The sequence below is a fragment of the Streptopelia decaocto genome (genome assembly GCF_964273445.1).
Source record: "Streptopelia decaocto genome assembly, chromosome: 19".
In the NCBI taxonomy this organism is placed as follows: domain Eukaryota; kingdom Metazoa; phylum Chordata; class Aves; order Columbiformes; family Columbidae; genus Streptopelia; species Streptopelia decaocto.
The window spans coordinates 2,417,298-2,430,777 of record NC_138674.1 but is presented as its reverse complement, the minus strand read 5'-3'; the positions used below and the strand labels follow the sequence as shown (position 1 = coordinate 2,430,777).

Below are 13,480 nucleotides of genomic sequence, written 5' to 3'. Positions count from 1 at the left end.
ACGCTTTTTGTATGGCCCGTAATTCATTATTTTGACTTGAGAGCTGAACAAAGTGCTCCAAAAAACTGCCAGGAATTATTCACATTTTTATTAGGAAAATCAGAAATAAAATCTAAACCTGTTGTTTAGCAGCGACAGCAGTGTTTGGGTGAAGTGCACAGAAGGCATATGGCAATGTAAAGGTGCAATACAGTCATTAAAAGAAATAAAAAATTACAAGAAATCTTATAGACTAGGGATAACAAAGCTACTCCTCAGGAGTGCCATAAAGCCCTGTTATAGTAACATACCCAAAGCCAGGAGCTGTCTTCAGGGTTTTGCCACTGTGGAAAACATGGCTGTGACAAGGACACTTCTCATGACACTGGACAGAGTTGACCCTCCATAACTCTCAATGGAGCACATGGAACACTGTCCACATGCTCTTCAAAAAATATCCTGAGGCTGACCAGGGTATAATGTCAAAAACCATAAATATTTAGTGCCGTAGCACTGCTCGTGTGCCGTACGGTGGGGACGGGCTGACAGTACTGCGCAGAAATGAGTACCACGCAGCAAACGAACCTTTGAACAGCCCCTTGAGTCACAAAGTAACAAATGGGAAAAATCAGTGTCAGCAAAAATGTGATATTCTGTACAGATGAATTATCTAAACAGCAATTCTTCCATTGCTGGTGCGGGTACCAGGGACTGACAGCTCAGGGACACGGCCGGTGGCGCAGATACAGAACTCACACGAACACGCTGTTCCCACCCTGCATGCTCCTTGTTTTCATACAGCAGCCTGAGGGGGGAATTTCAGAGAGGGCAAATCATGATTCTAATAACACATTTCACCTCGAAAATAGACTTCTTTCCCTTAAAAAAGAAACCTAGTGTTTCTAGTGAGCATCATGTACCCTGTCCGCCCATCTCTGACACTGCAGAGCTCCCTTCACCAAAAAATCCATGTCAGACATGTAAAGGGAGCCAAGAGCTAAATACCTCTCTCTTCACTGCACTGCTCCTCTGAACGTGAGACAAGCAGCAGCGTCCTGGGGTCTCTGAACTGTTTTTGAATTATTTACAATTCTCATGAAAAAACCCTCTCCAAAACACAACCCTGAATTCTGCATATTTCTGGTAACATCAGCGTCCTGTGACAATCACCACAGGTGCCACCATTTCTGCGACTCACACCAGAAGCAGCGGTCTCACGACTGCATTACCTTGTCCTTTCCTAACGCTCCCACAGCTTAAAAGTACAAAACCAGCATCAAGTATGGCAAGTGAAGCCAGGAAAAGAAACTTTTCCTGTGCCTTGAGCAAGCATCCTACTGGGAGCAGGGAACTATCAGGACTCCAGTCCAGCAACTGTCCCCATGACGGTCCTTAGCACCGAAATAAAGGTCTGCAGCACCTCCGGCTTCACCTCGCTCTGCTTCACCAAAACCTGCATCTCCGAATCCGCCGCCTCGAGCACCAGCTCTGTTAGGAAGAGGCAACCTGTGTCATCCTGAGCACTGAGATAAGCTTTCCAGGGCTGGGCGCCAGCTTTGCTCATGGCGATAGTCTGGATGTGGACAACGTGCAGAGCCGTCTGTACGGCATCCGGGTGAACAGTCCCGCGCCAGGGCAGGGAGAGGCGGCAGCTCACGTCCAGGCTGAGCCAGGTCTCCTCAAACTGTTCTGCAGGCAGGTAAACGTCAGGAATTAAGGTCAGGCTGCTGGAATCGGGGTGAACCTTGAGGACTTCTTTGTTCCCTTCAGAAATAAGCGACTCTGAAATGAAACCACAAACGTGTGAGATGCAGCACGTAAGGTGCAGCTCCTGGTTTCACAAAGAACGTTTTACGGACCACCAGCTGAAGAGGGCTGGAATCACAGCGCCTTCAGCAGTGAGCAATAGAACACAAAGACAGCATTCTCAAAGCACTGTGATCTTCTTCCAAAGAAATCCACGTGACAATATCTACTGACAAGGAGAGAACGGATCCCAGATGGAAGTGAGGTGGGTTACCTGTGTCTCTGTTCCTGGAGGCCGTACAAGGAGAAGCGTACGAGGGTTCTGCTGGCTGGTGAGCAGTGATGAGTGCCCAGCGTTCTCTGCCATAAACTGGTGCCAGAGTATTAAACTCTGAAGCCCACGTATTCACGGGTTGCTCGGCATGGTCTTCCAGGAGCCCCAGAGAGGGGTCAGACTTAGGGCTACACAGGACCCGCTTCACTTCTTCCACACCGGACTGCAAAAGGCGATAGTAGAACAATCCCCGGTCTCGTACTGCCATATCCATCTCCTCCTCTGGAAATTACAGGGACATAGTTTATGGAGAATGCTATCATCCAGATTTCCCCAAAGTACTAAATTACTCAAAGCAGATTCCCAGGGATACAGCGTCAGCCTGTTACACTCGCCAACCAAACAGCTGGGGCCAAGCAGCAGCCCAAGGCATGAAGGCACCTCACCTGGCCACCCTGGATGGTGTCCTGGCAGCCAGGACGCTGACACATGGCACCCAAACACTGAGGACGCAGCCACACCAGGTCCCAAAAAGCCTGGGCTACCCCTTTAGTGAACAAAGGGAACCCACCAATGCAGTAGTGGAGCAGTCTCCCCAGCATGTCCTGGCACTCGGCGGGACGAGACAGGAAAAGTCGCACCAACGCCGTCAGAAGCTCCATCTTCACTCCTGGGAACGTCTCCGATTTCACATTCTCCACAAAGTCCTCTAAAACATACGGGGCGTTCGGTACTTTCTCACCATGCGTGCCCAGGAGCCAGATCAGCGCTTGCTTGCCCTGACGGAACCACAGGAAAAAGAAAATAGCAAATTGGTTGTTTACCAGAAAAAACAACGCTGATGTGAAATAGATACGAGGGAACCAGTCTTGCGAAGATTTATGGTTCTTGTCTGCCCATGGTGAGCCAAAGCAAAGCTCATTGTTCACCCATCCTCAAGAGCTGCCAGCCCCAGGCAGAACTGCCTCACCTCGTTGTCCTGGATGGAGTCCTCGCAGCCCGGCAGCGCCCGACAAACGGCATCCGTGCACTGGGGACACAGCCAAACCAGGTCCCGAAACGCCTGGACCACGGCTGCAACGAAGCAAACAGCTCAGCATTCGCTAAGAGTTATAAAACCATTAGGAAAATAAATAACAAAACCAAAAAACTCCACTCAAGAGACTCCACAAGTCTTGGCTGGGGACGTAAGTGCCTCACATGTGACCATGATTCCAGATACCCTTCCTCAAAGTCTCATAACACTGTGTTTGTCAGGGCAAAGCTGCATCAAGTCTAAAATAAAGCACTGAAACTTCAGATTGTTCCTCTGGCTGCTGGAGAGTGACCTTTCTTCTGGACATTCCCCAGCCTTTAAAAAGACACTGACTCACGATGCTTCAGACACACAAGGTTAGAATGACAAATTAAAACTAACACCCATTCAAAACAAGCCTCATGAACTTTAGGTCAAAGTTTTAAAGGCTTTGCTGCCCACTTACAGAAACAGCAGCAGCTTTAAAGACCTAACTGAACTCCTGAGTGCAAGCATGTGATTTTCAAAACTGAAAGCAAGACCATTTAAAAGAGAAGGCAGAAACGGCAATGGCGTGAAGTTAGGCCTGAGGGCAGCAGAAGGAAAAGAGAAGCCTGGGTACAACTGATCAGACTATTATATGAGGAACAGAAAGATTTAAAAGATCTGTCAATCATCTTAGTCACTAACACGTCTCTGCAGAGTCCCTCCCTCTCTAAGTCAGCAGGCGGCAGCCAAACAGGAGCTTCCACATCAATCCATGAATGCAGCTATGACCGTCTCGCCCTTCACCACAAAGAGCAGCTTAAGGAAGGAAAAACTACAATGTCCAGTCACACTCCTGCCCCCACTCCACCAGGAAGACGCCAATTAAATTAAATGCCAAGTGCCTTTCAGAGCCTGGAGTTTGGGATCAGAAGCCCCAGCAAAGCCACTTTCTGAAAGCGTAAGCCAGGCAAACAACGTGTGGCGGGTCACCTGAAGTGATATGTTCCTGCTGCAGCCCCAGGAGCTCTGTCAGGATCCCCACACACTGGTCAGTGTACGTCCTGGCAATGTTGCCTGCAGAGACACCAAACCACGTACAAGTCAACCTTTTATCAGGTGAAATAGGAACCACAAACCCAACTATTCATCACAAACTTGCTTCCAAGAAAAGGTCTTTGTCTTTCCCTTTTTGACTACGATTTCCGAAAGTATAGCCAAATGAGCTTGTTCCCCACAGAAGGGATATGGTCCTTTCTCTGAAGCCAAGCCTCAAAAGGCTGAATTTTTCTTGAATGTAACACATAAGAAAGGCCTTTTGGCATGCCTGGCTTTCTCCTTATGAATACTACAGAAACTCTTATTTTAAAGCTTACAAAACTAAAGTGCCCCAAATCACCTTAACTCTGTCCCCACCAGAACTCAGAGAACAAGCAGCTATTGGAGCAGCTCCTCCACCCACTACACAGTTTCATTTAATGCTGCAAAGGCTCGTTAGTAAGATGAAACGACACAAATTTCTTTAGAGCATCTCATTAGAGCAGAGTCATTTGAACGAGGTGCAGTGACATTATGCACAAACATGAAACAGCTCAATAAAAGGATTTCCGAAAGAATCGGCACAACCGTGGTTTAGAAATGCACTCACACAGATCAGTGAATTGGTGTTTGTCCTTCAGCAGAGAAAAGACCCTATTAAAGGTCTGGGGCTGCAGCTGCTCCCGCTCTTACCTATGGCGAAGATCGCCCTTTGGGCAAGCTCCTCCGACACGTCCGTGCAATAGCCCTTCAGCTCCTCCAGCACTTGCTGAACGTTTTCATCATTCACCAGCTCACACAACACCTCCATCTTCTGGCATTTGATGTAGTGGGGCTCAGAATACGAACAGAAGAACTTTTTGTAGTGGCTGCTAAAATGGCCGGGGAGGCTACGGAGGATCTGTCGCACGTGGCACAGGGCAGTAAAGCAGAGCTCTCTGCTCTCAGAAGTGCAGGCAGACAGCAGCGGCCCCTTCACCCTCACCAAAACATCTGTCTGCACATCTGGGTACTCCCTGGCCAGCACCAGGAAAAGCTTGGTGGCTGCCATCACGACGCTGGTGCTGCTGCTTTTGAGATAGTCATCCAGTAAATTGAGGATGTCGAAGAGCTCCTCCTCGCTGCGGGGTCTGTAACGCAGCAGGAAGGTCAGCACCTCGCTTTGGCCCCACTGATCCAGATCAGGCATCCTGCCAAGAGAATAAACACCGTTTGCAGGAGCCAAGAAGTGCACGAAGGTCCGCACTGAGCAGAGCCCTTAGCCCCAGGGTTTCTTACCACCTGTTCCAAACCACATGCCGTGCTTCAGATGTAGACACCACAGTTTTATCTCGAGAGAACTGACCGGTTTACGCACATTGGCTTAACTCAGTATCGGCCACATGCGCTTTTGCTGGTGCTCTAAGCCAGACAGCAACACTGACAGGAACCCTGGGCAGAGCAATACCACTCTTTTGCCAGATCATGTACAATCATCTGCAGAAAAGTTAATTTCTTCAAGCAATGGACAATTTATACATCTTTCAACGGACTGGGAGAGGTACACTAGAACATACTTGTCCCACAAATATACAATGTATACTGTCACCAAAAATAAAACAATCACAGTAACTTACAATTCCAAAACAAACCACCAGCTGAAGCACAGACTCCCTAGAAACGCAGGGAACCTCAGATTTCTCTTCAGATCTTAGCATAAAAGTAATCTGGTTTCTCTCAGGATGGCCACCTCCATCTTTGGGTGCCTGAGTCTTCCCTTCGAGTTCTGAGAGCAGCCCAGAAATACCTGCTTTGCCACCATGCAAAACGCAAGAACAAGAATGAAGCTTCTGGCACCATCTTGATATCAAAGATAACAAACCTGTTGAGGAGGTGATGAGCAATGGGCTTGTTGATGACAACTCCTCCCTCCTTCTTCAAGATCTCCTCTAAAGCCCTCAGACAATTGACGACTACGATGGGATCCTGATCACGAAGCAAACTGTAGAGTTCATTCACCAATGCACCATCTGTAAAGAAGCCGAGGTCTCTGTACCAAATTCTATCGACACACTGGAATTTAATCACTGTCTACAGGCATTTATCACTAACGAAAGATCACTTGAAACGGGAGAAGCCGCCAACACCACCTCCAGCTCTACAGTAACACCTGCCCTCGGCACAACTTTCCCTGAAGGTCTGTGGATGTGAGAGGGGCTGTGGAAATGGGTGGGTGTTGCGGGAGGCCCCGTAAAAGTGGGTACAAAACTGTGGCAGAACCCTAAATTACTCCCTTGAGACAGAAACGGACACACTGACGTGGAACCTCACAGCGCCTGGTGTTTCATTAATAATTCAATACACACCTATAGCTCATCTTCCTTTCCATAGAATCGAGGAATGTCCTGAGTTGGAAGGGACCCATAAGGGTCATCAAGTCCAACTCCTGTCCCTGCACAGGACACCCCACGGGTCACCCCGTGTGTCTGAGGACAGTGTCCAGTCTCTTCTTGAACACTGTCAGGTTGGGGCCGTGACACCTCCCTGGGGAGCCTGTTCCAGCATCCAGCACCCTCTGGGTGAAGAACCTTCTCCTCGTGTCCAACTGACCCTCCGCAGCACATCTTGTCATTCCTGTCACTTTCCTCCCTCTTTCCATCTTGCAGCCATGACAACCCAGGGGCAGCGCAGCAAACCCAGCCCAAACCGTGGGTGGGAACACGCGTTTTCAGCAGCCGCATGCCCCCAACTCCCCCAAGCTCCCCGCTCCTCTGTAGGGCCCGGCCCGACGCCCCCTCACCCACTTCGCCGTCCCCCTGCAGCTTCACCATCTTGGCGCAGCCCAGCACGGCCACTCTCCGCACGTACGACGCCTTGTCCCGCAGCCCGTTGAGGAGTGGCTGCTGCAGGTACTCCTGGATGCCCGGCACCCTGCGGAAGGGATGGTTAACGAAGGAATGTTGCCTTTACAAAACTGAGGACCTGAAGCCTGACCCCAGCTGGGGGGAAGGACCAAGAGACATCAGACCATGAATCCTTAATGTAAAACAAAGTCTTTTCAAACTAATCCTGGAATGGATGCTGATACCTGTATTTACAAGTTAATCTAGGGGGAAGGGTAGCCAAAGAGCTAGAAACCTATATTTTAAATAGAACGATAAGGGGAAGGGTATTGCTAGAATTAGATAACGAAATATGTAAAATGAGGCAGGCGGCGGGTAGTGTGTAAACCCTGAAGTACCAACCAGTGGGGAACTGGGGAAGGAAACTGCGGCCAGGATTTGGGGGGATATGAGCAGGGGCTTTTTGCCCTATGATGCGTGCCTACCTTTAGGGAGAACACCCGATCTTGCAAAATCATTACTAAAATCCCAGAATGTCAGGGGTTGGAAGGGACCTGGAAAGCTCATCCAGGTCAATCCCCCCATGGAGCAGGAACACCCAGATGAGGTTACACAGGAAGGTGTCCAGGCGGGTTGGAATGTCTGCACAGAAGGAGACTCCACAACCCCCTGGGCAGCCTGGGCCAGGCTCTGCCACCCTCACCCCCAACAAGTTTCTTCTCATGTTTAAGTGGAACCTCCTGTATTCCAGTTTGAACCCATTACCCCTTGTCCTACCATTGGTTGTCACCAAGAAGAGCTCACTCACTCTTTATATATCTGTAAACATGAATGAGGTCACCCCTCAGTCTCCTCTTTTCCAAGCTAAAGAGCCCCAGCTCCCTCAGCCTTTCCTCATAAGGAAGATGCCCCACTCCATCATCTTCACGGCTCTAAACATAAAATATACGCTTTGCTGAGAGTTCCTGCCTGTGCCTATTATTGTTTCCCACATCCCGCGGGTCAGCGGGCGGACACCCCGCCCCCCGTGGCACCTGAGGCCGCAGATGCTGCGCAGGGCGAGCCCGCGCACGGCGGGGCTGGGGTGCGCGCAGTCCTTGCGCAGGGTGTTGACGGCCAGGAGCGCCAGCTGGGGCTGCCGCGGGGCCTGCGCCCGCACGTACAGCGACACCAGCTTCTTCTGCACCACGTCGGCCGCCGCGCTGGCCTTCACCATCTCCGGGAACAGCGCCGACACGTCCGCGCCCTGCTCCATGTACCTGCGGGAGAGACAGCGCTCAGCGCGGCCCGCCCGCCGCCGCCGCCGCCGCTCCCGGGGCTCCCGCCGTACCGGATGACGCGCAGCACGGCGGCGCGGTACCGCAGCGGATCCGCCTGCACATGCGGGTTGGCCAGGGCCCGGCGGAGCTCCCGCACCGCGTCCTCGCCGCCCAGGTACGGCATGGCCGGACCCGCACCGAGCCCCGCTCCGCTACCGCCCCGCAACCCCGGCCCCACCGCGCCTGCGCGGACCCGCCCCGCGCACGCAGCCACGCCCCTAACGTGACGCAGCGGCCCCGCCCCGTCTCTGCGCCTGCGCGGCACCGCCCGCCAAATTCGGCGGGAAGCGGCGGGCGCGGGAGCCGCCGCCCCCGGCCCGCGGGCGCCATGAACGGGACGGTGATCCCCGGGACGCCCATCGCCGTGGACTTCTGGAGCGTGCGGAAGGCGGGCGGTGCCCGCCTGTTCTTCCTGTCGCACATGCACTCGGACCACACGGTGGGGCTGACCAGCACCTGGTGCCGCCCGCTGTACTGCTCGCCGCTCACCGCCCGCCTTCTGCACCGCCGGCTACAGGTACGTGTGCCCGGTCCCCACCGCCCGGTTCTCGCCACCCGGCCCTCACCGCCCGGCCCCCGCAGGTGCCCATGTGCTGGATCCGGCCGCTGGAGGTGGGACAGAGCCACGTGCTGGGCGAGGAGGTGACGGTGACAGTGACGCTGCTCGACTCCAACCACTGCCCCGGCTCCGTCATGTTCCTCTTTGAGGGCACGTTCGGCACTATCCTCTACACAGGTACAGGGCAGCCCTTGCGCCCCCGCCGCGGCCCCCGCCCCGCGCTGACGGCTCTGTCCTTGCAGGGGATTTCCGCTACAGCAGCAGCATGCAGGGCGAGCCGGCGCTGCGGGGCCGCCACATCGACCGGCTCTACCTGGACAACACGCACTGCCACCCGGAGCAGGCGCTGCCCTCGCGGCAGCTCGCCACGCGCCAGGCCGCGCAGCTCATCCGCACGCACCCGCAGCACCACGTCGTCATCGGTGAGTGCCGCGCCGCGCTCGCCTTCCCCTTGGCGAGGCCTCTCGGCTCCATGTGCCCCCTAGAAACACAGAACCGTTCCAGGTGAAAGAGACCCTCAGGATCATCGAGTCCAACCATAACCTAATTCTAGCACTAAACCCTGTCCCTAAGAACCTCATCTAAACACCTTTTAAACCCTTCCACGGATGGTGACTCCACCACTGCCCTGGGAAGCCTGTTCTAATGCCATTTTCAGGTAGAATTTTTTCCTAATGTCCAACCTCAACCTCCCCTGGTAGAACCTGAGGCTATTTCCTCTTGTCCTTTCACTTGCTACTTGGGAGAAGAGACCAACACCCTCCATGCTCCAACCTCCTTTCAGGCAGTTGCAGAGAGCAATAAGCTCTGCCCTTGGCTCCTGTTCTCCAGGCTAAACAGCCCCAGTTTCCTCAACCACTCCTCATCACACTTGTGCTCCAGGCCCTTGACCAGCTTTGTCACCTCCCCTGCACTCTCTCTAGTACCTCGGTGTTCTGATGATGAGGGGCCCTGCCCCATCCCTGACTCGTGGTTCTCCTTGCAGGTGTTTACAGTCTGGGGAAGGAGACGCTGCTGGTGGACCTGGCCATGGAGTTCAGCACCTGGGTGGTGGTGAGTCCCTGGCGCCTGGAGCAGATGCGGCTGCTGGAGCTGCCTGACGTGTTCACCAGCGAGGAGGGAGCCGGCTGGATCCGTGCTGTGGACGTTGCCGAGATCCGCTGGGATACCCTCGTCACCTGGAACACGCTGCACCCCACCATTGCCATCCTCCCAACCGGCAGGCCCGTGAAGGTCACCCACCCCAAAATCCACACCATTCCGTACTCTGATCACTCATCCTTTCTGGAGCTGTGCGAGTTTGTGAAGTGGCTGAAACCTTGCTCAGTAATCCCAATAGTGAAGGGTGGCACGTGCCAGACTTACTTTCAGAAATACCTCAGTTCCGCCCCCCAGGCGCTTCCTGACTTCCAAATCCCAAAGCCTGTGCAAGAGTCTGTGCAGCAGGAGAGCAAAAGGAAGACACTGGAACCCCTACATCCCTTGAGAAGAGCTGCCCAGCATCCTGTGCCCCGAGGAGTTGTTTATGAGTCCCCAGAGAAATCCACTGAGAATTCTGAAGAGTTCACGGGTGTTAGGGTTCCTCAGCAGAACTGCTGCGAGTCAGCTTTCTGCTCAAAAGAAGGTCACACTTATTGTCACACGGACAAGGAGAAAGGGCAAGAAGCGCTGAGTGGAGAACAGCCAGGAGCAGCAGGTGCTGTTAGCCAAGCGCCTGCTCCTGATGAGCACTTTCCAACTGGATTTGCAGAGCAGTATTTACTCACTCCCTTAAATGTCCTAAAGCAGAACTCCTCACAGAAATTTGACAAGCTGGTCGAAGATTTCTTTAGGAAGGGGGAAACGTCCTAAAAAATTGTGAGACACTTGCCAGTGCCAATGGGGTTGATAGCAGCGATTCTGGAGGTTCTGCTGCTGCATCTCTCTACTCTAGTTTCCCATCAGGAGAGAGGAGCTTAGATACAGGGCTCTGCTTTCTCTACCTCTTTTTAGAGGATAAGAAGGAAACTAGAACTAGTTTGTAGGCATTAGACTCTTTAAATTATTCTTTATTTATTTTTATATCTCTGTTTACATCTGTTGGGTGTCCACGCCACACTCGGGCACTGTGGTCCCACTGCGCGTGTGCCTGGTACGCACTTTTTGCAGTGACTTACCTGTCTTTTGTGAAAAAAGATTCAAGGTGAGCTGCAGAGGGCGTGAGCTGCCTGCAGCTGAGGTAATTAATGGGGTTGGAATGTGAGAAAGGAGCAGGCAGGGCAAAATCTGAGAGCTGCATTAGCAACACCACATATTGTCTCTCTGTGGGGTCAGGGCAGCAACACTAGAGCAGAAATGGTCAATAAGTGCTTTTCTGAAGCTACAAAACAGCCTGTTCTTCACCTTTGTCCAGCCTCCTTTTTGTTACCCTCAACAGAAAGTGTTTCATATGATCTCAGTCAATATCAGAGTAGTGTCCTGCAAGGTCTCTCCAAGAGGAGTCAGCTCCATGGACTGAATTCCCTGAGTCAAACCAGAAAAGGAAATGTTTGCTCTTGGAGTGTATCTAGAGCTCATGGACAGCTGGTCTGTGTGCTCCTGTTCCTCGGAGGTTTCTGTATGGATTATTTGCTTATCAAAACTCAACTGCAAAAGCCCCATCAGGTCAGCGCTCAGTGGAGACACCCGCATCTTTTGTAACATGGGAGGCTGCCAGGGAAATAATTGCGCTGTGCTTGTGTAGTGTTTTGTCTGCTGCTGGCTGCCTTGGAGATGCAGGCTGTTATTTGAATATTGTTGACATTTCAGTGATTCATTTGACAGGCAGGTGAGTGAAGCGCTGCCTGAACTCCCCTATTCCCGTCCTACTCTCCCCTGCTCGGGAGGAATGCTGCCTTTGAGTCACCGCTCCATTTAGGTCTGTTGCAAATGACCTCGGAGATCTGATGTGTTTCACTGCTGCTGTTTTGTGGCATCCAGCCTTTCCTCCTTCATTCTTATCAAGCATTCTTATCAATCATTTATTTATTCAAGTAAATGAAGTAGAGAACCTCCTAGCGAACCTCTGGGCAAAACAGAGTTGTAAATGTTAATTCTTTACAGAGGCAACGCTGATCACGCACAAGAGTGAAAATTGCAGAGACTTCAGAAGCTGGGGATCTGCACCCCGTTTCCAAACACTTACTCAAGACTGCACAAGAACTTCTGGCTTTTGTTACTACAGCTTAAAACATAATTCCTGCCACTTCTGAAATAAATTATCCAAATTATGCAGAGCCAAGGAAACCTAAAATCTCTCAGTGTTTAAAAGGCTACAGAAGCAGGAGAGACTCGACCAACAGTGAGCATGTTGGAGATCCTGGCCTCAGCACAGCGGGTGCATGAGGTATTTCAGTGCCACTTGTTTCCTCCTTCTCTTTGGTGTTAAAATACTACTTTTGTGCGTTGTCCTAAAATCCTGGAAAACGAAATGTGGCCTTATAGGGAAAACTGGCAGTAGAGTGTTGCTGAGGGGAGTGTTAGCAGTGCTGAGAGCTGGATTGTCAAACACCAGGGTCTGAACGTGCTGCTGTGCATGGCTCTGTCAACACTGCTACCACAGCGGTGTTTTGCTCACAACGGTGACAAGGAGGAGCTGTAGCCAAGTATTAGCTTGACTGGGTGGTATCTAAGGGCCACACGCTTGGAAATTTACAGTCACCCTGGCAGGAGAAAAAAAAAAGGTGCTCAGACCAAAGCCTTCCCAAATCTACGCACGCAGAGCACGCCTGAGCTGCTTATCTCTGTTCCGCAGTTGGGAACCGAGCCCCAGTGGGATCAAACAACTCACCCAAGGCCTTACCGAGGAGCTGGGAAGGAGCACAGTTCCTCTTGGCAAGACTTCAGCTCTGTTTTAACCAGCCGGCTCAAGCGCTGCCGTGTGGGGAGGGCACGGCTGGCTCACGGTGCTGCCCCTCAGCTCCTTCCACACACCGGCCTGGCAAAGTCCAAGCACAAGACTGTGAAACCATTTAGTTGGCTCCAGCTTCTCTAAAACCACGTAGAAAACCACAAAGCACAAGTTACTTGTAGGATTTTACACAAAAGCGCAATACTGTCCCATTCAGACTTCTCTGGGGGCAGCTTGTTGTCTTAATATCCATTTTAATGTTATTTAGTGCCCCAAATCATGGCTGCAGTGAGAGTTGCCCAGCACTTTCTCATGGAAAAAGTTGCACGTAAGTTTCTGCAAAGCAGAAATACCCTAAGGTACTTTATTATTTTTTTAAATTGTTATTGCATGTTATGTTTTCCCACTGTTCATCTCCATCTGGAGGCAAACTTGATTCTTGATTCTTTATGTTTGTTAAATGGCACAAGTCTGTGCTTGTTGTGCTGCTGTTCGAGTAAATAAGAAGTTGTGAAAGCTGAGAGTGTTTGTAAACATTGTAAAGCACTGTAAGCTTTTGAAAGAAAACCAAGAAACGTCTCTGTTATGTTGTTTTGACTCTGGAAGGGGCTGAATTAAAAACCCCCGGAGGTGCAGCTCTGGAGTGGGTGATACTGGAGACTGAAAGGAGCTGGAGCCAGGGGGGTCGGGCTCTGCTCCCCAGGAACAAGCGCCAGGAGCAGAGGAAACGGCCTCAAGTTGCGCCAGGGGAGGTTGAGGTTGGATTTAGGAACAATTTCTTCCCCAAAGGGCTGTGGGGCATTGGAACAGGCTGCCCAGGGCAGTGCTGGAGTCACCATCCCTGGAGGGCTGGACAGACGGACATGAGGTTCTCA

At 51.8% G+C, this 13,480-nt stretch overlaps 2 protein-coding genes across 4 annotated transcripts; one reads left to right on the top strand and one right to left on the bottom strand.

The window, feature by feature from the left end:
* Positions 1 to 56: 56 nt before the first annotated feature.
* AP4B1 (adaptor related protein complex 4 subunit beta 1) lies at positions 57 to 8,356 on the bottom strand. Of its 3 annotated transcripts, XM_082068987.1 has the most exons (10): positions 8,190 to 8,356; positions 7,894 to 8,118; positions 6,817 to 6,947; positions 5,899 to 6,046; positions 4,731 to 5,227; positions 3,993 to 4,076; positions 2,970 to 3,073; positions 2,571 to 2,778; positions 2,000 to 2,281; positions 57 to 1,761 (listed from the first exon to the last, which is right to left on the bottom strand). In XM_082068987.1, the coding sequence occupies exons 1-10, from the start codon at positions 8,300 to 8,302 to the stop codon at positions 1,334 to 1,336; spliced, it is 2,220 nt and encodes a 739-aa protein (XP_081925113.1). In that variant the 5' UTR covers positions 8,303 to 8,356; the 3' UTR covers positions 57 to 1,333. The 3 variants fall into 3 exon arrangements, with proteins under 3 accessions (XP_081925113.1, XP_081925115.1, XP_081925114.1); XM_082068989.1 differs by lacking the exons at positions 7,894 to 8,118; positions 8,190 to 8,356 and adding an exon at positions 7,345 to 7,746; XM_082068988.1 differs by lacking the exons at positions 7,894 to 8,118; positions 8,190 to 8,356 and adding an exon at positions 7,345 to 7,746 and having other exon boundaries at positions 6,821 to 6,947.
* An 86-nt stretch (positions 8,357 to 8,442) lies between these two features.
* DCLRE1B (DNA cross-link repair 1B) lies at positions 8,443 to 13,240 on the top strand. The gene is made up of 5 exons (XM_082068990.1): positions 8,443 to 8,695; positions 8,761 to 8,914; positions 8,980 to 9,159; positions 9,723 to 13,087; positions 13,123 to 13,240. The coding sequence occupies exons 1-4, from the start codon at positions 8,507 to 8,509 to the stop codon at positions 10,586 to 10,588; spliced, it is 1,389 nt and encodes a 462-aa protein (XP_081925116.1). The 5' UTR covers positions 8,443 to 8,506; the 3' UTR covers positions 10,589 to 13,087; positions 13,123 to 13,240.
* The last annotated feature ends 240 nt before the right edge of the window (positions 13,241 to 13,480 follow it).

Excerpts from the sequence above, each read along its gene's own strand:
- DCLRE1B (XM_082068990.1), top strand. The coding sequence starts at position 8,507 with ATGAACGGGACGGTGATCCCCGGGACGCCCATCGCCGTGGACTTCTGG. Across the intron at positions 8,915-8,979 it reads CGGCACTATCCTCTACACAG|GGGATTTCCGCTACAGCAGC; the intron begins GTACAGGGCAGC and ends CTGTCCTTGCAG. Across the intron at positions 9,160-9,722 it reads GCAGCACCACGTCGTCATCG|GTGTTTACAGTCTGGGGAAG; the intron begins GTGAGTGCCGCG and ends TTCTCCTTGCAG.
- AP4B1 (XM_082068987.1), bottom strand. The coding sequence starts at position 8,302 with ATGCCGTACCTGGGCGGCGAGGACGCGGTGCGGGAGCTCCGCCGGGCC. Across the intron at positions 5,228-5,898 it reads GCTCATCACCTCCTCAACAG|GATGCCTGATCTGGATCAGT; the intron begins GTTTGTTATCTT and ends TTCTCTTGGCAG. Across the intron at positions 2,282-2,570 it reads ACTGCTCCACTACTGCATTG|AGGAGGAGATGGATATGGCA; the intron begins GTGGGTTCCCTT and ends TGTAATTTCCAG.